Raw genomic sequence first — 25,357 nt, 5'->3', positions numbered from 1 at the left:
GTGACCTGAAGTTGCCAGGATGGGAGTCAGGCTTAACTTGACCATCTAACAATATCCTGACCTTTTACATAAGAACTGATGGAGGGTCCCAGACGGCTCTAGTCGAGCTTAGAAGTGGAAAGGCCTTTATTCTTGGTGGGAGCTGTCTTCACAGTGACTGGAACAGCACAATGCATTGCTGACGCCTGATGGCTGCTTCATTACTTCGTTATTTTTCACAGAATGTCTTGCTTTTCTGACACAGGCTACTTACCAAAAGCTGCTACCTCTGTACTTCCCAAGGTCATTAAAGGAGGAATGTCGATCGTTGCCATACCTACCTGCAGATATTGGAAATGCAGAAGGGGAGCCTGTGGTACCTGAACGACAGATTAGAATAAGTGAAAAACCTGGTGCCCCGGAGGGTGAGTTCTGCCTTTCTTAATTTCCCTCTTCTGTCAGGGACTGATGAACACCACCAAGAAGGAGATGGTTTAGCCTGCCTTTGGGGGCTCTCTATGAGTGTCATTAAGATCAAGACCACCTTAAATGTTTTTAGAGTTTTATTCTTGTTAAAATTTACTTTTTTTTTTTTAAGTTTATTTATTTTGAGAGAGTGTGTGTGCATGCAAGCAGGGAAGAGGTGGAGAGGGAGAGAGGGAGAGGGAGAGAGAGAGAGAGAGAGAGAGAGAATGAACGAACCCCGAGCAGGCCCCATGCTGTCAGCATGGAGCCCAATGTGGACCTCAGTCTCAGGAACCGTGAGGTCACGACCTGAGCCCAAACCAAGATTCAGGCGCTTGACCTACTGAGCCGCCCACGCACCCCCAAGTGTAGTCTTTAACCTAAAAAAGAATGTATGTTTATACACACACACAAAACATCAAGTTTGTTAGGCAGTAGAGATCCAGAGTTGGGTATAACAACATTTTCACCTTCCTGAAGTACACAATCATCTGAAATTGTCAACAGCTTCAACAATATGTCCTCTAAAAGCCAGACCTAATATTAAATATTGAAACAAGAATGCTGTTATCACTCTTTTGGTTTCTTTAAGTTATATACTCATGTAGATTGGAGCAGTGGCAGAGCACGGTAGGGTGAGAGCCCTTCTGAATCTGTGCTGACAGCTTGCACTGGTCTTCATGGGGACATGGTGAAGGCCATAACTCCCTTCTGTGGAGGCATGCCTTACATGCTTCAGTGCTAGAACTTGATCTGAAAATTCAGCAGTCTAGGAATTACTGTGAGATTCCTGCTGTGAACACTTGTAAATGAGCATCAAGGTAGAAATCTGTAGAAGGCTGCTCATCTCCTTTTTATCACCAGTACGCAGCCTTAACTCCAGTGGAGGAATTGTAAGTGGTTTACCACCAGGAAATGTCTGAACCAAGCTTTGCTGGAGGGCTGCCTGTGTACTTTAGGATACGCCCAGAGTTATTTGGAATTCTCATGTTTAGGACCACCACTAAAGAATATAGTTTTTCCTAAGTGGGTAAATACATTTTGTATGACAAGGAGTAATGAATAGCAAACCCAATTCGAGATCGTAATGCTGGGCAGCAGATTAGGCCAACTCGTTAGGCAAAGGGTTCCTTGTGTCAGCCATTCACAAAGAGTGCTTGATTGCCTCAAAGATGTAGGTCTTAGTGCTCATAAATCTTTTCAATTAGAATGTTCAGTCTGTTAAAATAGATGTAAAATCAGCTTACTTGATTCATTCGTGGGTATTTGTTCATAAAAGCACACTGTCTGAGCTATTGACCTGTCACAATTTGAAGAGCAGTGAAGTAGAGGTAAGGAAGTCCCACTGAGGTGGCCCACCTGGCTGGGCTTCAAGTAGTGGCATCGCCTTGGGAAGCTCCCCATGGTCCAAGGCATTTTTTTTTTCCTTTCTTTAAAGACATTTTTTTTTTTTTTTTTTTAATAAATCTGGGAAGGCAGTGAGGAGCACATTAAGAGATGATCCATTCCCGAAGTACTGACATCTAGCCAAACAAAATGATCATATGGGTAAATTGGAAAGTTAATTTATTAATTCGTAGTGAAAACTAGAACTCTGACAGGTCGGAATGATTACATAGGCATGACCAGTAGAGAAAACCAGGATGCTAAATTAGAATGAAACGTTATCCTAGTGAATGTGGGTCCTGCAGTCCCGCTCCAGCCGTCTGTCATTGGGGCTTATCGAACAAAAGGACTCCAGTTTCTGTGTCCGCTAACCACGTGCTCCCTCTGTGAGCAGTTCTGGATAAATGATCCCAAACATTTGTTCTTTTTTATTTGTTTTGCCAGATGTGGTGTGACAGTCCATCTTTCAACCTGCATTCTGTATAATTACTTCTTTTTGCTTATCATTAGGTTCTACTCTTTCCTTCCTGAAGTGACACCTAGGTCACCTTGGTATTCCTAAAACTTCTGTCACACAGGGACAGGGGGTTTCTTGCGTTATTTCAGTTCGTTAAATGCCTAAATCTGATTTCAGTTTGATTCTCAAGAAAAAAAAAAAAAAATACCCTTAACCCCAGTGTTTTTGATTACCTCACAGTCCTCCCTCTTAGGCATTCACAGTCTGTAGCATTTATAGTTGGGTGTTGTCCTACGCTCTCTATTGATAGTATTTTTGTTACAGACAACCAAGAAGAGGAGGCTGAAGGCTTGGGAGTAGATCTCTCTTTCATCGGCTCTCATGCTTTTGCTCGAATGGAAGGAGATATTGATAAGCAGAGAAGACTGATCCTTCAGGGCCAGTTATCAGAGGCAGCCCTGCAGAAGCAGCATCAGAGAAAGTAAGGCGAACCCCTTTGGACTGATAGACATGGAAGGACTTGAGGAATAAGAAAGGACCTTACAGCTGCCAAGTGATCAACATATAATGTATTCTAGTCTATTTTTCATGACAATCTGGTGAGGAAGATGTTGTCCCTACATTTGGTAGATGCAGAAAATCAAAGTTAACTTCTCAGTGGTGACAGTTAAAATGTAGCGAAGCCAGTGTTCAGATGCACATCAGATTTCTGAGCCCCCATTCTTTCTACTATAGTTGTGGTGCCTCTGGGTGAAGTTCTAAAAGTAGCAACTAGGGGAAGGGAAAGGCAGAGTTAACAAAGATTTTACTTAACTTTGTTGTATTTATAACTAAAGCGTAATCTATAGTTTCGTTACATTTAAAAACACTTTATTTCTCCCTGATTTATCCCAGGGACCTTAAAAGCCATTCCATTTCTTTCAGGTGTCTTCTAAAGCAATTCTGAATAAGTCCTTTTTCAAGCATAAAGAAAAGCAGCTTATGTGCTTCTGGGTAAGCTTTTCCAAGGATTAACAGTCTTTGGAAAACTAGCTGCTTTTCAGGCACTTTTACAGGAAAGAAAAATGGTAAATTATAGTTCATATCAGCATTACCTTATAGGGTTGGTTGAGAGGTTAACATCTCATAGGATTGTTGTGAGCACCTGGTACTTAGCAAGCTCTTAAAATCTATCACTGTTGTTCTCTTCAGTACTGAGCAAATCCTGGTCTATTTTACCTTTTAGCTTTGGTACTTGCCATCCCTTTTGACCAGAATACTCTCATCCTTCAATTCCTGCCCATTCTCCAGGTTTCAGCTTAAAAGTTATTGCCTCTGGAAATTTATCTCCCTGGAGATAAGCCAGAATAGGTGGAAGGGAAGTCTGGAATAGATGGCCTCTCCTGTATGCTTTTTCATACCTGTACTTAAGCAAAATACAGCCTCTATCACGGTATCTTGTAGTGATGTGTGGTTGTTGTCAGTCTCCATCTGTAAGTGGGAGTGGACTGGATGACCTCTGGAGTCCCTTACAGAATTAGAACTTTGTATCTGGTGATTTTCTGGTCTTCATTTTATTCTGATTTTATTTTTAGAAACAAAGCAAATTTGCCACTAGGGGGCACCAATGAACAGCTTTTCCACAAGCAGTGGCCAGCAAATGATAGTTTCAGTGGTTTCTAAATTTGCATGTGTAAGAATCAACTGGCAAACATTTTTCTTTAAATACAGTGATGGGGTTGTCCCTCACATGACTGGGACTTTGGCATCTGTATATATTTTGAACTTTTTCACATGGTGATTCATGCACTACTAGATCTGGGTACCTTTTTTTGGTCGAAGGCAGTTGTTTAAACTGTTTTGTCTTAGGTCCCCTTTGCACTCTTAAAAATTGTTAAGGACCCCAGAGAGCTTTTGTTTACGTGGTTTGTGTCTACCAGTATTTATCATATGAGAAATCATTAATTTATTTCAAAATAATCCATTGTGTTTTTATGAAAAATAACTAAAAAAATAGAAGAAATGGCACTGTTTTACATTTTTGCAAATGTTTTAATGTTTGGCTTAATAGAAGACAGCTGGATTCTCATATCAGCATTCAGACTGTTGCAATAAGTTGTTTTGGGTGAAGTGTATGAAGAAAATCCAGCCCACTCAGATACATAATTGGGAAGGAGAGGCGTATGTTAATAGCCTTTTCAAATAATTTATGGTATTTTCTGCTATTACAACATAACTCGATAAATGGTAGTTTCTTACAGTTTAGTGGTAATAGGGAATCTCAAAGCATATCCATGAATTTTTATATTCTGATATATTAAAATGTTTTGTTCTGTCCTCTTTGAATTGGTTTTATAATAGGAATTTATAGCATGAATGTATCACATTTTCTGTTGGAAAACACAATTCACTGAATTATTCGGATCTTCTAAATATTGACAGATTTCAGTACCCAATATGAAGAAATTATATTTGTTAATATTGCCACTGACCTCATCAGAAAAGTCTTTAAGTATTAGGAGCTCTAAGCTTCTGGTGATAGAGACGAATCTTCCAAAATTATATGTGCATTTTAAATCTCAAGTTTTATCATTGGCAAGAAATACCGTTGGTTGTTTTTCTGGAAACGACAGGGTCACTTTATTCATTTTTGAGAAAACATCTGCCAAATACTCATGTTGAATAACCACAGTTTGTCTGCCAGTCATTATTTGAAGAAAAACAGTGTTCCATGAAAAAAAAGCAACTAGTTCAGCTTCTAAGTCACACAGTGCTTTTCTTCAAGACAACCTCATACTTCGGTATGTAGAAGTGTTCTTCCCATTCTGTGCTACATTAAAATTAAAAAGATGTGTTCCCAAGGGTTGATTTAATAAAAATAATAATTTTTACTTCCTCATCAAAGACATTCTTAAATAAAACTGGCTTTTTTCTTTTTCTTTTTTTTTCTTTTTTTTTTTTTTTTTGGTTCTCTGGGAATTTTGGCAATGGAAGAGCATAGTGACTGCTAGTACAATCTGGGGCCTCCGCCATGGTTCATCATAAGGCACCAGTAGTTTGACTTAACAGTTGTTTTTCCGCCATGGGTGCAAATGTGAACACAGTGGAAGAGGCAAATGATGTTTCAGTATGATGAGAACGGTTTTGACTTTGGAAACCCCCTGAAAAGCGTCAAGACTGTGGACCACACTTCAAGAACCACTGGTTTGTGGTTTCTCGTGAATGAATACCCGTAGTCAAAAGGAATGTTGGTAATCGTCTGATACAGTTTTCCAGAGTGGAACACATGGTCTGTAAGCATTATCATCACCCGGGCTGCTTGCTAAAAATGTGTATGCCCCACACCAAAGTTCCTGCATCGGAACCTCTGTGGAAAGTTTCTAAAGTTTCATAAGTGATTCTTCCGCATCCTAAATCACTGATGTAGTCTGACCCCTTTCTAGAGGGTAAATGATCCCCAAGACTGGCTCGCCCAGAGTCACAGCTCACTGAGAAAGAGCCTTCCGAGTGGCGAGTACGGCACATCTCCCTTCTCCGCCACCTTCTTCAGCCCACTTACGCAGACCAACTTCAGACACGTTGGCAAAGGACTAGAGATTTTTTGTATTCATATTCAAAGAACTGCATTGCAGCCACTTTTCTCAAATCAGTCAACCTGTTCTCTGTCTTTCTCTTCTACACACACGTGCACCCCTCATACCTTTTTCATTTCTCCATGAGTAGTATAGATAATCTGGAAATTTTGAAGTTTGTGTTTGGACTGGATACTTGTCTGCATGTGTCTCTTTCTCTCTTTAATGAGATTTGTTTCACTTAATGATTAGTTCAGTGACTAGTTCAAGTCAGCATTAAAACCTCTTCACTCCTTTCTGGAAAGGAGTCCTCGGCAAAGGGATAGCTTCTCAGAAGGAATATGAATACAGCATGGAAAGCACTGTCCTTGTTGGTAGAGGGCCTTGATCTTGAGATTCACATTTGTTACATAGTTGATAGTTTCCATTCAGTTCAGAAAATGTTGAATATTTACACTGTACAAGATAACATTCTAGATATTGAAGTAGCCAGAGATAATTAAGGTAGTCCCTCTGTTTTAAAATTCATGAGTGAGCCACATGGTCTTCAGGTGTCGGGGTGTGTTCTGAGCAGCGGTCAGGCTGTGACTGTGTAGTCAACAAAACACAGCCTGTGGCTCCCAAAGCCTGCACTGAGAAATGGGCGAGGTGCCTCTGTGCTCTTGAGTGATAAGCTACGTCTGAATCAAAACGTTGTCAGATTTCCATTTAAGTGCCCAGCGTCTGTGATGATTACAAATGAGGTTGAGTCTCATACCTATGCTGCAGGATACTTGGGAGTAATAACAGAGGCCCAGAAGGGTGGGCAAGGAACCAGAGACCCTTTCAGGGAGCCCAAGAGACCAAAACCAGTTTTGTAATGCTGCTCAGACTATTTGCCCTTGTCCTCCTCCTCCTCCCACCGTTCACTGGAGTTTCCCAGAGGCTACTTACTGTGTGACATTGCAGTAGATTAAATGCAGAAGCAGATGTGAGAATCCAGCAGAACCTAAAGAGATTTGCCAAAACGAGGAGTATTAACCCTTCTCCCAAAACACAGTTTTTGTCGTGGAAAGTCGCTTAATGTTCACGTAAAGGTTTTCGTTGTTTTTAGATTTACAAATAATCACTTTTAACATTTCCGTTTTTATTTCTAACGTGGTAAATGTTGGTAGAGATAACTGACATAAACATCAAAGGGTCCTGAGACCAAAAGGTTTGAGATTTGATGACTCCTTGTCTATGAGTTCATAACATAACTGAGTGCTTACTCTGCTACGTGCTGAATGTTTTAAGATTTCAGGCTGTGGTTTTTCTCAGTTTATTTATTTCTCTTATTTTGTCTAAATAAGGCTTTATTTACACATAACAGGTCTGGTTTCTGTTCATTATGTGGGTTGATCGGGTTGATCGATTTTTTTTTTAATCTCTGAGGAAGTGGGTCTTTAGTTAGCAATATCTTTTTGAAAGCTTTCAATTCTTCCATCAGTAACGTCACTAAGGTCCCATGGATTGTCTTTATAGAGTCAGATCATTGTTTGCCCAGCACTACCTCGCCACATCATTACCTCTGTGTGGTAATTCTTTTTAACATCTGAAAAAATTAGGCATGTTGCCTAATTCTTTACTAATATATCTAGGTCTTCTATCCAGTTGTGACAGTGATTTGGGTATATCGTAAGATAGAAGTTGGCTTACTTACAAAAATTAGGAAGCAACCTAGATACTCTTTTTCAAAAATACAGCTTTAAAACTCTTAAAATTATATTACAGTAACTTTTTCTTTTTCCGTTAGTGTTCCTCGCTTGGCTTAAGATCCAATTGCCAACAACTCTTAAGTCATTTTCCGGAATAAAAACTTCATCTCCTTCACTGTTAAGTATTTTCTGAGCCCTTACTAATGTGCTAGGTGTCATGCTGAAAACATAATAGTGACATGCGAGACAGATACAGTGGCAGCTTCATGGAGCTTCGGGTCTTGCAGAGGAGAGAAATGTTAAACTAAGTATTGTATGAATAATTTATTTAAACTACAGTGTCCAATGAGTATGTGACAGGGGTCCTAACCAAGTCCAGCGTGGGGCAGTTCCATCAGGTCAGGAAAGCTTATGTTGATTCCAAAGCCAACATTCTCCCTGGGCTATTGGTTACACACAAATATGTTAGCCATTAGTCTTTTAAGAATAATTTAGCGTATCTTTTCTTCATCATTCAACCTGTGGTTATGCACGTGGATGGTAATTGATTAACTGGAAGAAATTGCTTTCTGTTAGCTTTGTGAGGACAGCATCCAGCCTTAGTTGATTGCAGCCTGTTGAGAATCTGTCCACTCAGTATTTCTGCCTTCAGAGCACTGTAGTGGCTCCCTTCGCTGCCATGTTGCCATATTTTGTGTGACTGTTTACCTGTGATTATTGCAATTTACCCAGCAGGTAATAGAAATCCGTTTACCTGGAATAAGCTCTAAGAAAACAAGAAACTGTTTTAAGTTGATACTTTCCTTTTAGCATTTGTTTTGATTATTGGATTGGGGTAAAAAATTGTATGTCTTTATTGAAAAAAAGCGCAGAAACTATAGCAAAAAATGAGGTGCAGTTTATAAGAGATATAATGGAAGTTTTAAAATTTTTTTGAAATTTTTTTAATGCTTATTTTTGAGAGACAGAGACAGCATGAGCAGGGGAGGGCCAGAGAAGAGAGAGAGGGAGACTTAGAATATGAAGCAGGCTTCAAGCTCCAAGCTGTCAGCGCAGAGCCCGACACGGGGCTCCAACTCACCAGCCGCGAGATCATGACCTGAGCTGAAGTCAGACACTCAACCTACTGAGCCACCCAGGCGCTCCTAAAATATTTTTTTAATAGTTGAGGGAAACAAACATGTTAGCTGAGGAGATAAAGCTAACATCTTTTGCTTTTATTCCCTTCTTCCAAATTCTTGTTTAAAGGAAAAGAAAGTTGACTAGATAATCAAATTAAACTTCTATGATCCGTAGTGGGAAGGGAGGAGACTTGATTAGAATAAAGAAGAAACCAGCTGAAGATTGCAGTCCTGAGTTGTTGCATTGGAATTCGTCTCAGGCTTAGAAACTAAACCTTTTTGAATCATAAAGCCTTCATAAAGAATCACATGTAAGCTATAAACCTTCTCCCCATGAATATGCTCGTATAGATTTTGCCAGCCAAAATCTATTCTAAGATCTCAAGCTGTTAATCACAGATCAAGGTTAACAACATTTTAGAGTTTATACCATATCAGGATTCACACCATGGACTAAAGTCAATTTTAGATGGATTGAGAACTTAAATTTTTTTTTTAATTAAAACTCATGGAACAAGTTGTAGGATAGTGTATTTTATACCTTGGAGAAAGGACAGGTTTCTTAGACAAGATATAAAAGGAATTGACTGTAAAAGAAAAAATAGTTTTGACTCTCTTAAAATTAAGAGTTCTGGCAGATGGAGCAGTGAATCTTAAAGTGAAAAACAAGTTACAGAATGGGAGTGTTCACGGTAAACATAACTGGCAAATGACTAGGATCAAGAATTATACAAAAAATTCCTACAGGTGAGTGAGAAAAGAACAAATAGCCCTCTAGAAAAACAATATGAACAGGCATCTCACAGAAGACATGTCCAATACCCTTTCAAACCTGACTGGCAAACGTTAAAACATCTGCCAATACCACGTGCTGAGGACATGGGTTCCCAGGAAGTCGTATCCATTGCTTGTAGAAGCACAAGTAGGTACAACCCTTTGGAAAAGGGGTCTGGTCTTACCTCCCAAACTGAATATACCTGTAACCTAGCACTTCAACCCTTATGTAGCGACCCAAGAGAAAGCATGCACACATATACCAGGAAACATGTAAAATAAGTTGATCGTAGCACTGTGCACAGGAGCACAAACCTGGGAACAGTCCGGGCACCCACCAGTAGGAGAGTAGATGAAAAAAAAGCGTCGTTTTCATGTAGTACAACTACAATTTACATGGTAATCAAGGTGAATGAAGAACAATGCCACCCAATGATACAGATGAATCTTAGCAGTCCAGTAGGTCAAACAAGACCCAAGAGATTACATACAGAATGGTAAGCTTTTTCCAAAAAACTTTTTAGGAATACATACAAATGAACAAAAAAAAGATATAAAAAGGAAAGCAAGAAAATGATGAACGTGTGATTCCAGACACTGGTTATGGGGGGGTGGGGGTGGGGGGGTGGGGAGAGGGGGCAGGGGCCAGAATTGGAGGGGAGTGACCATGTGATTAGATATAGATTGTTGTGAGAGTGCCTGCTTTTGTTTTGGCCAGGAGGTTTCAGAGTACTTATTACTTCATTAAACATAAGTAATTAGATAAGCAGTTTTTTAAAGAGAACCATGTGTGTACCCGTGATGAGAGTGATTTGAACCAAGGCTAATTAATTTTGTTTTGTGCACCTGAATTCCAATTCGAAAAAGATTTTTTTCAGAGTTCATTGAACACATCGTTACTCAGTATCAGGAGCTACCCTAGGGATTGGCTGGAAATATAGAGACAAATAAGCCATATTCTCTGTCATGTGGTCTGAGTAGAAGCAAACACTGGCAGTAAGTGGGTGAAGCCTTGTACTAATCTTTGTGGTTCAAAGAAGAGAACAGTTAATTCTGCATGTCTGGATCTTGCCTCCACTCCACTCCCACTATCCGCACCCCCGCCAGTCCTCCTCTGAGCACACTTGATTGATAGAATTTTAGACGTCTGTTGGACTGCTTGTTTCGTTCCATCCTGTTACAAAGTTTATTCTTTGTAATGTGTGTCTATCTCATATATTCAGCTTTAAAATCTTTGAAACCAAGTGCCTTTTATTATCATTCTCCAGTGCCCCCCCAAATATCTTGAATAATACTTATGTTTATTATTTCATTCAACAAAGCTTAGAGTCCCTACTATGATGCAGACATTTGCATGTATGCCCTGCACCTTTGAAAAATGAGCTAATGAATACATGAATGGAGTATAGAAATTAACAGACGTTTACTGAATTCCTGTTACATGTTTTATGCCAGGTCGGACCTGTGGAACTCATGAGACACTTAAGATCTGTTCTGTTCAGTCTTGCAGTGAGATGACTTAACCGTAAGACAGTTAGAAAACAGTACCTTTGCAGATTTCATGTGAATAACCAAGGAAATGACTCTAAAATTTTGGAACAGTACATAGGGATAAGGGAGAACGACCATAAACATAGTTCTTTTCTTGAGTTGCAAGTTATGTCTTAAGCCAGAGTTGAAAGCTATTTTGTCTTTCACTTTTCAATTTGCGTAGGTGGGTAAGTTTGCAGATTTAAACTGTAGGATCTTGTGATACCAAGTATGTTTTTCACAGACAGTTCAATTTCTGTGATACTAGCAGACATATCGCTTGTTGATTACAATCCATATGTAATAGGTTTCCTATTAAATACCCTTAGTTGTGTGAGTGTACATTATAGCTGAAAGGTGTCCTCTGTAAACACCACTTTACGGATGAGGAAACAGGTCCATAGAGGTGAAGCAGCTTTATTTACTAAGGTTGCACAGAAAGCAATAGGATTAGAACCCAAGTCTCCCTCTCCTGGTTTAGTTTTCCTCATGTTGTGGGATGTTGCCCTATGTAACCTAGATTCTTCAGAGTTGCTTCTCATGATTTCAGTGCTGTGAAAGCTGTTTTTGCAAATAAGTGGCACTTTGAATTACAACAAAACAGTATGAAATAGTAGAAGAAGTACTGACCTTTCCAGAACTCTGGAGATATGAGTAAACTTCCAATTCAACTCTAGCAGTAATTGACTGGTGACTAAGACTAGCTCGACCTTGCAAGTCATTTCCCCGCTTTAAGATCTTTAACGTCTCTTCCAGCTTTCATGTCCTTTTAGCTAAAGCCAAGCTAAGCCAAGATCCCTGGGATCTGCTCTGTGGGTTCTCAGTGCAACTGGTTTGATTAACCAATCATTAAAATAAACCTGGACTTCCCACATAAAATTACCTAGTTCCTTTGTGGTCCCATGTAACACGTAAAACACTTACCTGTTTTTCTTCTGAAAAGTAAACTCGAGGGCACTGACAGTGTTTATTCACTGTAGCATTCTCAATACCTAGCGTTTTGTAAGCACTCGGTAAATCGTTGGATGAGTGAACATCTGTTTTGGATAACTGCTATTGCTTTAGGCCTTCTCTGCCATGTTGTTTAGGAAGGGAAAATAATAGTATTTGAAAACAGTGTTCATTTGAGTACTTGCTGTCTTTGTCATTTATATGAATAGTCTTCACTTGATCATAAAGGATTATTTTAAATCATGTAGTATGAACACATTTTCTCAGTGACTCATCTTTGTTTATTATATAATAAACATTGGTTTAACATTTTCTCAACATTGGTTGAGATTCTGCATAATATGCCCTCCTTAACTTCTTGCACATTATAATAAAACCTCATTCTTTAGGGAAAGAAACATTCCATTTGTAAATTTAATTTACAGGGGATTATTATAATAATTATATCCTTTATTTCTCTAGTTATAATCGCTGGTTGTGTCAAGCAAGATCTGAGGATCTATCTGATATTGCTTCTCTAAAAGCCTTATACCAAACAGGTGAGTGTAAGTAGCTTTTCTTTTCCTTTTTAAGGACCCCACCTAGCACGCTACTAGAAACTTCATTTTTCTCTGATTTTGTCCATTTTGCCTATGAAAAAAAATTTTTTATACTAATGAGGATAGTTTGGCTCATCATCAAGATCTTAAAAATAACATCTCAACCTATAAAATTTTCATCTTGTAGTTCTACGTTGATCCACTTCTTCTTAATGTCTCTTTTCTTACCTTTTAACATCTTTTCTGCTCTTAAAAATACCATTCACTTGCTATACAAAATTCAAACCTTGTCTAAATTATAATGGAGATGGGGAAAGTTCTCAAATTTCCACTCTTTCTCCATTAAATTCCTTTTTCAGGCAGTAATTGTTAATTTTCAGAATTGAGTTCCCATTAGTTTTTCCTGGATCACTAATGTTATTAAAACTTGAACAAAGCCTATTTATAAAAAGGCCTTGGCCCTGCAGCCTTTCCCTTGGCTATCCCTGATTTAAAACCTGCAGGAAGCCTTTATCTTAAAAATAAGTGCAGTCATCAGAACCTCATAAAGCTAAAATATATATATGTATTGTTTTCCACAAAGTGAAAGAAATCTGAGGATGAAATTTGAAAAACGTTAAGTTCCTGGTTTTCAGTCTTTTGTATTTGTGTAGAATGTGTTTACAATGTCCGAGTCCAGCCTTGGAATAAAGTCTCTAGGCGCTGATCACATTTCCCGTTCGCAGGTGTTGATAACTGTGGGCGCACAGTGATGGTGGTAGTTGGAAGAAACATTCCTGTCACATTAATAGATATGGACAAGGTAAGCCACAGCGAGGCTCTGTTTTACACATGATGTTGATTTTTACAATTAGTAGGATGTGAATTTGGAATCAGGACTGAGAATATGAGAGGGGGCGGAAATGTGTGTATCTGGGCAGAGGAGCAGCCCTGGGTCTGTAGGCTGGCATGCACCATTTCAGTACATTAGGGGTTCGGTTTTGCTCTGTAGGAGAGCAAATTCTCGAAAATACGAGAATGCCATCATGTGATCTCCAAAAACGCAAGCTGCTCCGTTTCGGATGTGATGTAGCCGGAGAGTTTTGGGTTGGACTCACTCTAGGTTATAATTGTACTAACAATCAGATACTGCTTGTCTTGAAAAAAAGAAAAATTAACTCTTGAGTATCTATCTGAAGAGAAGAAGTCAGAGATGTAGTTACCCCAAGATGTCATAATTCCATAACCCCTTCATTTGGATGCAAAAGACAGATTCGTAAGAGAAAAAATGGTATTATTACTGGCAAATAAAAATAAGAAAATGATTATGCTTTTAAAAATGATTACTGGGGCGCTTGGGTGGCTCAGTTGGTTGAGCATCCGACTCCGGCTCAGGTCATGATCTCGCAGTTCGTGAGTTGGAGCCCCGCGTCGGGCTCTGTGCTGACAGCTCAGAGCCTGGAGCCTGCTTCAGATTCTGTGTCCCCCTCTCTCTCTGCCCCACCCCTGCCTGTGCCCTGTCTCTCTCTGTCTTTCAGAAATGAATAAACATTAAAAAAAATTTTATAAAGAAATGATTAGTAATCCAGGGCGCCTGGGTGGCTCAGTCGGTTGAGCATCCCCCTTTGACTCTGGTTATGATCTCATGGTTTGTGAGTTTGAGCCCCGGATGGGGCTCTGTGATGTTAGCGTGGAACCCACTTCAGAGCCTCTGTTCCCCCCTCCCGCCCCTTCCCTGCATGCTTTCTCTCTCTCTCTCTCTCTCTCTCAAAAATAAATAAACTTAAAAAAATAAAATAAATAAAAAATAAAAATGATTAGTAATCCAAAAAAAAAGCGAATCAGAATGAGATATCTTTTTTCACTTTCAAAACTGGCCTGAACTTTTAAATAATAATGATTGTCATCAAAGATGAATTAAAATGATAAAGGTGGTCACATCCATTGACCCAGGAATCTGTTCCTCAGAATTTGTACTAAGGAAATAATCTGAGTATGGAAGTAGCTGTAGAGCCCGAAGCTGCCCAAATTGGAATACTTGGGCAAGAGACCATTGAATCCAAAAGATAAATACATAGGTCATCCAAGAACATCAGTGTATTAGAAAGTGACTGCAAAAGAGGAAAACCACTTTAACAAATCATTCTTAACCATAGTAACAAATTTTGTACCTAAAAATATAAAAATTGCACACAATTTTGAGACAAAACACATTTGTACAAAAGCAGATCATTGCTTTCTGGCTAAGCCCTTAGGCTCCTGGTCACTGGTGTTTAGGTTAAAAAAAAAAAAAAAAAAAAAATTATGGAAGCATTGGACCTGGCATGCTCCCATGGGCTGGTTTGTACCACAAAACTATGACTTAAAGTTCTAACAATTAGTTATGGCATATCCACAGATGGAGTATTTTGTGACCCTTAAAGGTTATGGTTACAAAGGCAAATAAATACGGTACTATAGAGAAATATTTATAATGTAATATCAATAGAAAAGTGGTGCATTAATTGCCTATACCCTGACTTTAACTTGTTTTGTTTTAAGCATAAAGGTAAAAACTCAAAATGTAAATATTTCAAAATGGATGTCATGGTTTTGGGGAGAATTTGTTTTCTACATTTTTCTGTCATGTGGCTATACTTCCTTATAATGAAAAACATTTAAGTTAAAGATGGGGAATTTAAAGCTGAAAATGGGTATCTTAATTGCCCTGCAGGGGGTGGAGAGTGGATAGAAAGAGGGCCAAAAGCAGTCTGGTAAAAGCAGAAATAATAATAAAAATACACACACACAAATGCACAGGAAAAGCTCGACTAATGCAAATTATATCATTACTAAGTTTCTACTTGTAGCCATTTGTTTTGTGTCATTAACAACCAACATAACATTCATTCTGATCATTAATAATGTGATTGATAACCAATAAAAACATAAATCTCTGCATTTGATTTTGGCGTGCACTTGCTTGGTGTTCTGGATATCCATGATGTATCATTTCATGTAACATAATGAGATACATTGTGAGGTCCAAACCAGCAAAGTGGAAGAAGGATCCTGTGTGTTGTTAGTGCCCTCCTCCTTCCTCTGCTCTGGTAGCAGTTGGATGCTAATCCATTTTAGTCTACACATGATAATGCCAAAGACTATCCTGAGGAGAATTGGGAAATCACCTGTTTGATAATCTTTCCGTGGTTAATTCTTAGCTTCCTCTATGTCATTGTTTATAGCTACACCACTGGGTTACCCTGGCCCTGCCCATATTGGAGCTCTGCTCCGTGTTTAATGTTTCTCTTAAATTTCATCCTTCTTATAATGAAGTGTTTCTCTAATGTGATCTGGGTCACATTAAATTTGAGTCTTTCAGAGCTCTAGAAATGCTGCCTGGCTCATTGCCATCTACTGACTAAACCTGTTGTCCTTTTCCTCATTTCAGCTCAACATTAAAGATGCCAAGAAAATTAGTCCTCCAAGTGAGCCATGGGAGGGAGGCATCACTCAGAATGTCCTTCTGTAGTAATTCTTGGTTACGTGAGAGCCATAAGTCTGCATCCCAGTAGAGACTGCAAAGATTTTCATTGAGTTTCAGGCAGAAACTTCAAGAATGATCAGAAGTCTAGAAGTTGTACTTCTACAGTTCATTATCCTAGAGAGGGAAAACCTAGCAATTGACTGAAGAACTCTTTTGAGTATATGAAGAGTTATTTGAGCACATAGAGACTGATTGTTCTCCTCCAGCCCTTAGAACAAGGCAGAAAGGGATCCTACTGTAGCATTTCTGAGAACTGGTAAACACTGGCTAGGTTCACTTTCCTGAAGCTCTTTTTCAAAGAGAATTGATACTCATTAGTCTGAGATGTCCATCTGTAGTGCCTGGGGCATCAATTAGGTTCATCTTCTAAGTTTTGCCTCTCTCTTGGCTTCTGCGAAATTGACTACTTATGCAAGATGATCTTACGTTTACTTCTTTTTTTCCTTCTAGGCTCTCTTATATTTCATCCATGTAATGGATCACATTGCTGTGAAGGAATATGTATTAGTATATTTTCACACACTGACCAGTGAATACAATCACCTGGACTCTGACTTCCTGAAGAAACTCTACGATGTTGTTGATGTCAAGTTAGTTATTTTTGCAAATTATGAAGAGGGGAGATAGCTGCTTTCTTTCCTAATATTAATGAGTAGTAAACATTGCTGTGTATTCTGTGAAAAGATATTTCATGTAACAAAGATTTTTATCACACATAGATCAGATATTTTAATATCAGGAGGCCCTCCTTAACTCCAGTGTATTTTGCATTTAAGTAAATTCATATGTAAAATTTTTGCTGCTTTTAAACATCTTGCGAAAGGGTTGGGGTCGTTACCAATCTTTGTATATAAGATAACAAAAATACTACCTTCTGTTAATAAGGTGTGTTACTCTTCTCAAAATACATTTATAAATATTATTTCATTTGACCCAGTGACCCATGAGTTTTATAATTCATGATATGATCTCAGATATTCTAGAACAGTATAAAAAAAAGGCACATGATAACTTTTTGTTAGATATGAATTTACTTTGTTTTACCTGTAGTTGGCTCTGTCACAGCCAAGAGAAACAATATCTTCTATAAAACGGATACTTTAAATAATGAAATGTCCCCTGAATTATTTTTTGACATTTCACTTAAAATTCAATATGTAAACTAGACCCATTTTAACTTTTTTTCCCCTTTGTGAATATATTTCTGTATTCTAGCAAAGAGTTAATTGTCTATAACATGACATATTGACCCATGTTTTTATTTCGCATTAGATACAAGAGGAATTTGAAGGCTGTTTATTTTGTTCATCCAACATTTCGTTCAAAGGTACAGTGTGTTTCTCTTTAGCTAAATCTCACATTTAAGTGCACTGCATGCCAGCATTTTAAGATATATTTCAACGCCTTAATTCTCACTATCACCATTGTGATGGCCAATTTCTTTGTCTACTGTTCCTTTTCAGTGATTTTCAGTCGTGATCCTAATGCTTTGGTCCCACGTTAAGTCTAGTATCTTTGTAGGCAACGCATACAGGCTGTCCGCCTCTCAGTTCTTGCTTGCCTCCTCATGCTCTGTGTTCATTGGACTTCACTCACGCTCTTGATACGGAATGCGCTTTCCTTCCTCTGCTCATGCTAACTTCTGTTTGCCCCTCAGATCTCTGCTCAGTAGTTACTTTCCATAGAAAGCCTTCCCCGACCAGTTCTGCCAACGAGTAGGTACTCCTGCATTATACTCCCCCTTAAGATTTTAATTTTTAATTCCAATTAATTGTTTAATTTTCTACTTTATGCTAGCCTGCAGGATTTGTGAGAGCTAGATTACAGCTGTCTTGTTCACAATCACATCCCTAATATCTCTAATAACTAGTCCTGCATTTTGACTTCACCAACACATGCACTCCCTTGGTTCTTTTACTGTTTCTAAAAATACCTTTTTTTTTTTTTTTTGGTCTTTATTTTCTTCCCTGTCCAGCCTGAAACCCATGCCCTGTCACTTTCACTGCTGTTAATGCCTACAATATCGTTCATCACGCTTGCTCATCAAAACCTGGTCGTGAGACATTTCACCACTCTGCTTTCTTCACTCTCGTATCTGGGTTGCTGAACACAGATGGAGAAATCTTAGAGCCATGTGACTGGGGGCTTCTAAGCAGACACGGAGCTTTCACTGCTAAGGCCCCCCTGGTATTTCACTAGACAGTATGTCCCGGGAAGGACACATTCTCCTCAAGCAGCCCCTCATTCCAACAGTTGGCCCTGCCTTATTCTCGACCAAGAACATCAAAAGCATCAGTAAAAAGCTTTCTGTCCTCTCCCTCCCACCCCAAGCTTACCTGACATCTGTTCCTATCCTTAGCTCCTTTTCTGTCACAAAAAAGTGTGTTTCTTCTTAATGAAGGGCAGACCTTCTACCTGGTGGTCTGGAGCCCCTAGTAATAAGAGCTGATGTTTTCTAAGCGCTTCCTGTGTGCCAGCTCTTCCCAGGCATTATCTTGTTAAAGTCTTGTATCTATGAAGTAGATAGTAGTTTATGCCCACTTTACAGGCAAGGAAATTGATGCTTTGAGAGAGTAAGTAACTTTTCTGAGGTAAGCACCTAGTAAGTAGTGGAGTTTGGATTTGGATCTAGACATTTTAATTGGAGAGCCTCCACTCGTCCACTACACAACACATTTCCGTTTCCTCAGGAATTCTCTTCAGCAGTTTTTGTCTTTGTCTTTCTCCTCCCATTTTTCTGGATCTAACTCATCAACTTTTAAACATGCTAAAGCCTCCACTTCTATTTCCTCCCCTTTACAACCAAAATTTTTTAGTGTGACCTACGTTCTGCACTCCATTTTTTATCCACCTTAATTTAGTCCAGTCTCATTCAGATGCGACTCTGGCAACTAAAGCAACTCACAGCAAAATCACTGGTCATCTGCGTCCTACCTGTTTTCCCTGCAGCCTTAATCCCAGCCGGTCCCTTCTTCCTTGAAACACTTTGTCTTGGCTCCCTTGAAATGTAACCTTGCTGAGTTTTCTCGCACTTCGAGCTGCTCCTTCTCGGTCTCCTATGCTGTCCCCTCTCTCTGCTCCTGTTTATCCTTGGAATGTCAGTGTTCCTAAACCCTCATCCTTTTCTTTCATTCTGTACCTTGTTTCATTCCTGTGTCTTCAGCAACCCTCAAATATATATATGCGGTTCCCAAATACATACATGTCAGGGGAGGCAGTAAAGCCCAATGTTTAAAGCATAATCCAAGACTCAGGTTCTAATCCCAGCTCTGCCAACTACCAGTTTATCATCTCAGGCAAGTAATGGAACCTCTGTGCTTTAATTTCATCTTGTATAAAACGGAGATGATAATAACAGTGCTCACCTTGTAGGGTTATTGGAAGGATAACATTAGTTAATACCTGCAAAATGCTTAAAATTTTACCTGACCTATAATAAACGCTCAGGAAACGTTAACCACTATCATCATCGTCGTCATCGTCCTCGTCCTCCTCCTCGTCGTCATTCCTGTGCTTAGACGTGAATGTTGAACTGTTGATTAAGTATCTTCATTTAGATGTCTTATAGGCCCCTGAAGTTCAACATTTGAGAAACAGAATAACTCCTGTGTTCCCCTACTCACTCCCGAACTGCTATTTATATTTCCTGTCCTAGTCAGTGGGACCACTGCCCTTCAGGTGCCCAAGCCAGGAGCCAGGAAAACATCCTTTTACATCAGTTCTGTGTGCTCACTACTGTCCAAATCCATGCCTGTGCCATTAGTCCCACTGCCTCTACGTGAGCTCGTCCTGCCACCGTCTTGTATCTGAAAGGACACAGCTACCTCCTAGTCCATATGCATACTGTCCTGCCTCCAGTAGAGCACACCACTGTTCCTTCAGGCCTGCCTAATGATATTTTCTTAGAATGTTAGTGGAAGCCTAAAATATTTACAGTGGAGTCCTTTGCAACAGTTGGCCAAACTCAGGCCCAGGCAAGGAAAAAAAAAAAATTCTGACTATATCATTGGGGTTTGGAGAAAAGAGGACTTAGTTCAGCATAAAACCCAGGATTTACGTATTTAGTAAATGAAAGGACTGTGTCATTCATGACTTCTAGCCGTGGTCAGATAAAGGGGATCATGGACTAGGATATAAATCTGAGAGTCTCCATCAAGTAAATAGTGCTTTAACTCTTTAAATATGCTAATGAATAAAATCACAAAGAAGACAGCTAAAGTTGACAGAGCCCTGGGATCAAGGAGGGTGACCAAGGAGAAGTAATGTGAAGATCTTCCGGAGAGCCGAGATTGACTAATGCTGTCGGAGCCAGTGGACAGGAAAAGCGTCAAAGACGGTAGAAGTAGTCATTATTTTAAAGCACTGTGGAGAAATTAAGATAAGTAGTGAAAAGTCCTCATTACCCTTCATAGTAAGAGATGAGGGAAGACTTCATTGAGAGAATGTTTTTCACTTTTCACTTTCTGATTGTTTACAGAATTGTTGAATTTCTCATCTTAAAATTTGCATGTAAGGGGCATCTGGGTGGCTCAGTCGGTAAAGCATCCGACTTTGGCTCGGGTCATGATCTCACGGTTCAGTTCATGAGTTCAAGCCCTGCGTGAGGCTCTGTGCTAACACTCAGAACCTGGAGCCTACTTCAGATTCTGCGTCTCCTTCTCTCCCTCCCTCCCTCCCTTTTTTTCTCTCTCTCTCTCTCCCTCCCTCCCTCCCTCCCTCCCTCCCCCTCCCCCACTTATGCTCTGTCTCAAAAAAATAAACATTTAAAAATTTGCATGAAATATTTTAAGTAATTCTTTTAAAAATTGCAAATTTTTTTTTTGGTTTCCTCAATGTTGGAATAGCATAGTAAGTGCTAATTAAGTGCTTATGAGAATGCTGTTTGGCCAGGCTGAAAGGAAGGAAGGAAGGAAGGAAGGAAGGAAAGAAAGAAAGAAAGAAAGAAAGAAAGAAAGAAAGAAAGAAAGAAAGAAAAGTACAGTGTTGGAACAATCAGTTAAATGAAAGGCTTTTCCTGCTCTTTGTTCAGTAAAGTTCTGATTACATAGTCTTATCAGATAACATCTGTTATATCAACGTTTCTACTATTTTGTTATGCTTAGTGGGTGGCTAATTTTTTTCTTTCTGTAGCACTTAAAGATATCACTTGACTATTTCCCCACATCTCATAATCCATTTATATTTTGTTCACCCAGTAGCTACTGAATATTTTTCTTTAATGGAGACAGGAGGATTAGGTTGGTTTTTAGCATGTCTGCTCTCCCCACTTTGATTCATTATTGTACCAGAGGTTCTAGCCAGTGTAATATGGCAAGAAAAAGAAACAGAATGCCTCTAGATGTAGAGAGGAGTAAATAATACTGTCTTTATTCACAGATGACATGAGCATCTATGTAGAAGACCCTGTGGTATCCTCAGAAAAACTAGTAGAATTAATAAGTAAGTTTTTATCAGGGCTTCAGGGTTTGAGATCAGTATTCAGAAGTCAGTTGTATATATTAGCAACAGGCAATGCAATTGAAATGTAAAAGATAATGTTATTTATATTAGCTTCAAAATCTATTAAGTGCTTATGGGTAAATAGGGCAAAAGATGTGAAAGACTCGTGCACTGTACAAGTTGTGTACATTGCAAAACATTTGTGAGAGAAAGGAGGCACAAATAAAGGAAGACAGGCTATATTTGGGGGTTAGAAGACACTATTATTGTCAAATTCTCAGTGCTTGCTAAATGTGCAGATTCAATGCCAGTCAAAAGTTCAGCAAGCTTTTTTGTAGAAATTGACAAGCAAAAATGCAAAGAACCTAAAGAACCAAGGCGATTTTATTTATTTATTATTTATTTTTTTTTTAATGTTTATTTATTTTTGAGAGAGACAGAGCATGAGTGGTAGAGGGGCAGAGAGAGAGAGACAGAGGAACACATAGAATCAGAAGCAGGCTCCAGGCTCTGAGCTGTCAGCACAGAGCCCGACATGGGGCTCAAACCCACAAACCGTGAGAACATGACCTGAAGTCGGACACTAAACTGACTGAGCCATCGAGGCACCCCCTCCCCACTTTTTTTTTTTTTAATGTAGCCAAAACAATTTTAAAAGAAGACCAGAGTTGAGGACCAACACTCCCTGCTTTCAAAGCTTATTCTAAAACTGCAGTACTCCAGACAGCACAAGGTATTGGCATAAAGGTAGACTAGATCAGTGGAGCAGAATAGAGAACCCTGAAATAGATTCACGTGTATAGAGATAACTGGTTTTTGAGAAATGTGTGAAGTCAGATCAGTGGAAAAAGAACATTCTCTTCAACAAATGATACTGGAACAATTAGATATCCATATGCAAAACAACAACAACAACTTTGACCCATGTCTTGCATCACATACAAAAATTAGCTGGAAATGGGTCAAAGACCTAAATTGTAAAATGTTAAACTGTTAAACTTCTAAAAAGAAAATATAAGAGAAAAAGCTTTGTGACCTTGAGTAAAGCAAAGATTTCTTAGATACAACACCAAAACACAACCCATAAACGAAATTGGACTTCATCAAATTTGAAAACTTCTGCCTTTTTAAAGATGGTTAAGAGAGTGAAAAGATGAGGCTACAGCCTGAGAGAAGTCTTTGTAAATAAGCATTTATCTGAAAAAGGATTTCCCTTTAGAATAAAGGAATCCCAGAAATCACTAATAAGGAAAAACTCAGTTTAGAAACGGGCAAGAAATTTGTGCTAGCATTTCCCCAAAGAAAATATATAGATGGCAAATAAGCACACAAAAAGATGTTTAATATGATTGGTCATTGGGAAGGTGCAAATTAAAAATGAGGTATCATTGCACTCCTGTTAGAACGGCTAAAACTTAAAAGAGTGCCCATACCAAATGTTGGTGAGAATGTGGAAGAACTGGTATTCTGATGCAGTGCTGATCTGAATGTAAAATGTTACAGAAGCTTTGGAATGCAATCTGGCAGTTTATTTAAAGAGTTGAACGTACACCTACCATGTGATCTGGCCATTCCACTCCTAGTATTCACCTGAGACCAATGAAAATCTATCTATACAAAGACTTATACACAAACGTTCATGGAGGCTGTATTGTAGCCCCAAACTGGAAACGACCCCCCTATGCCCATCACTGGGAGAACTGATAACCAAACTCGTATATCCATACAATAGAATACTACTCAGTAATGAAAAAGGATGAAGTGTTGATGCACATCACAACACGAATGGATTTCTAAGTAATTATGCTGAGTAAAAGAAGCCAGACAAGCGTGCACACCGTATGATCTCATTCGTGTAAAATTCTAGGGCACACAAACGAATGTGTAATTACGGAAAGTAGAGCAGCGATTACCTGCAGACAGGGAGGAGGGTCGGGGGGGGGGGGGGGGGTGGGAGGAGGGTGGGAGGGGAGAGTGGCAAAGGGCCCTGAGAACCTCCAGGACTGATGGCTATGTCCTTTTTCTTGATTATGGTGATGGTTTTATGGGTGTGTATATATATATATATATATATATATGCTTAAAAAATTGTATACTTCAAATATGTGCAGTTTATTATATGTCAGTTATATTTTAAAAGATACGTTTTTTTAAACTGCAATGAAATACTGCTACACTGCCACCAGAATAGCTAAAATTTGGAAGACCGGCAGTACCAAATACTGACAGTGATGTGAAGTGACAGGAATTCTCCTACATCATAAGAGGGAGTTGGAAATCATGCAACTACTTTGAAAAGAGTTAACGAAAATTTCTTATAAACTAAATATATACCTAGCCTGTGACCCATCAGTGCCACTAAGTATTTACCCAAATGAAATGAAAACTATGTGCCAAAAAAGACTTCTATGAGAACGTGCATAGCAGCTTTAGTCATAGCAGCCAAAGACTGGAAGCAGCCAGGCACTCATCAATAGGATTATGAATAATTAAGTTCTAGTATATTCTCATAATGCAGTATTTCTTGGCAGTGAAAGAGAACACACTACTGATAGACAGAACCACATGCTAGAATCTTAAAAACATTAAGCTGGGTAGGAGAACCCTTACATAAAAATTATACTGTATGAATCCATTTATATGAAATTCTAGAGCAGACCAGACTAATCCATGGTAGAAAAAAAATCAAAACATTGTTTGCCTCCGTGGAGAGGGCCATAAGGGAAGAGGAGTATGAGGGAACATTCTGGGGTGATGAAAATGTTTTCTAACTTAATAGGAGTTTTTGCTTCTCCAGTGTGTGCATTTGGCAAAACAGTAAAAGTACACGCAAAATCTGTGCACTTCATCGAATGTAAATTTTATAGCAAAGAAACGGAGTGAACGTTGAACTCTAGTTAGAGATATGAATGCTGTATTTGGGGACAGCTTCTTGATGTCTGCAGTTTACTTGGAAATGCAAAAACGTAAGATCCACAGATGGATAGACGGATGGATAAATATGTGATAGAGAAAACATAAGGAAAGTGTTAATGATTGAGTGGTGGCTATGCTGGTATTCACTGTAAAATCCTTCCAACTTTAGTGACTATTTGAACATTTTCATAATTTTCTTTTGTTACAAACTCAGACTTACCAGAATAGTGTTCCTTTGTACCAGACTTATAAAAATGTATAGCCACTGTTTGCTAAGATATGGCTTTAGTCCCTCCTCCTCCACACAGAAAGTCTATAAATAGCTATCCATCCTGTGACTTTGATGGAAACACATTACCAGAGATTTCAGAGTTAGAGCCACTAGCCTTGGCTGTCCCACGTTGGAACTGTTTCAGATAGGAGTCAGTGGCAGGCTGGGCAGAGGCTGAAGACCAGATGAATAAAGTGAAAACTGTTATATTACCTCTTCATAACATTTTGGGATGGGGAAAATTAGGATTGAGAGAATAAAACCCATGTGTAATGAAATCCACCATTATTTTATACTAAGTCAAGAACTCTAAATGGGGTGTTTGTAATTATAAAATAATGAGATGAAATCAAGGGCTAATAAAACAATCGAATCACATTGTTCTGATTTTGATACTCTTCAGATCTTTTCCAGGCCACTCCACCCAAAGTGGTAATAAATTGACTGCTCATATAAATCACTACTCTTTTTCTCCTTAGAAGTTTACTAATACAAGGCAAAGTAACAGAATTTAAACCTACCATTGATTCTGGCTCCAACTGATTAGTGCATACGTGTGTAAACAATCTTCTAGTTTATATTGTTTTGTGATTCTGTGTTCTTGGCTTTGCGTATGTGAATAATTGGGTGAAAGAATTTATGGCATTCACAAAATATCAAAGCAGTCCTTTTTCAAGTTTTACATTTTTTTCAGTTTGTTAAAATAGTAGATAATAAGTAATATAAATTTACCTATGTAAATGTATATGACTTATAAATAATTGAAAATTAAAAGTTAAGCTATATAAAAGTTAAAA

General features: G+C 38.8%; 1 protein-coding gene across 2 annotated transcripts in view; it reads left to right on the top strand.

Moving 5' to 3' along the window:
- GDAP2 (ganglioside induced differentiation associated protein 2) overlaps nt 1-25,357 on the top strand; it is a 62,210-nt gene that overhangs the window by 26,003 nt on the left and 10,850 nt on the right. For both annotated transcript variants that reach the window (XM_042953604.1, XM_042953605.1), the window contains exons 7-12: nt 245-404; nt 2,612-2,768; nt 12,353-12,429; nt 13,155-13,231; nt 16,385-16,524; nt 17,207-17,261. In XM_042953604.1, the coding sequence (XP_042809538.1) occupies nt 245-404; nt 2,612-2,768; nt 12,353-12,429; nt 13,155-13,231; nt 16,385-16,524; nt 17,207-17,261 (666 nt within the window). The remainder of the gene's footprint in view (nt 1-244; nt 405-2,611; nt 2,769-12,352; nt 12,430-13,154; nt 13,232-16,384; nt 16,525-17,206; nt 17,262-25,357) is intronic.

Source organism: Panthera leo, chromosome C1 (assembly GCF_018350215.1).
Source record: "Panthera leo isolate Ple1 chromosome C1, P.leo_Ple1_pat1.1, whole genome shotgun sequence".
NCBI classification, from domain to species: domain Eukaryota; kingdom Metazoa; phylum Chordata; class Mammalia; order Carnivora; family Felidae; genus Panthera; species Panthera leo.
The sequence above is the reverse complement of the archived record's forward strand: the minus strand, read 5'-3'. Positions and strand labels throughout refer to the sequence as shown.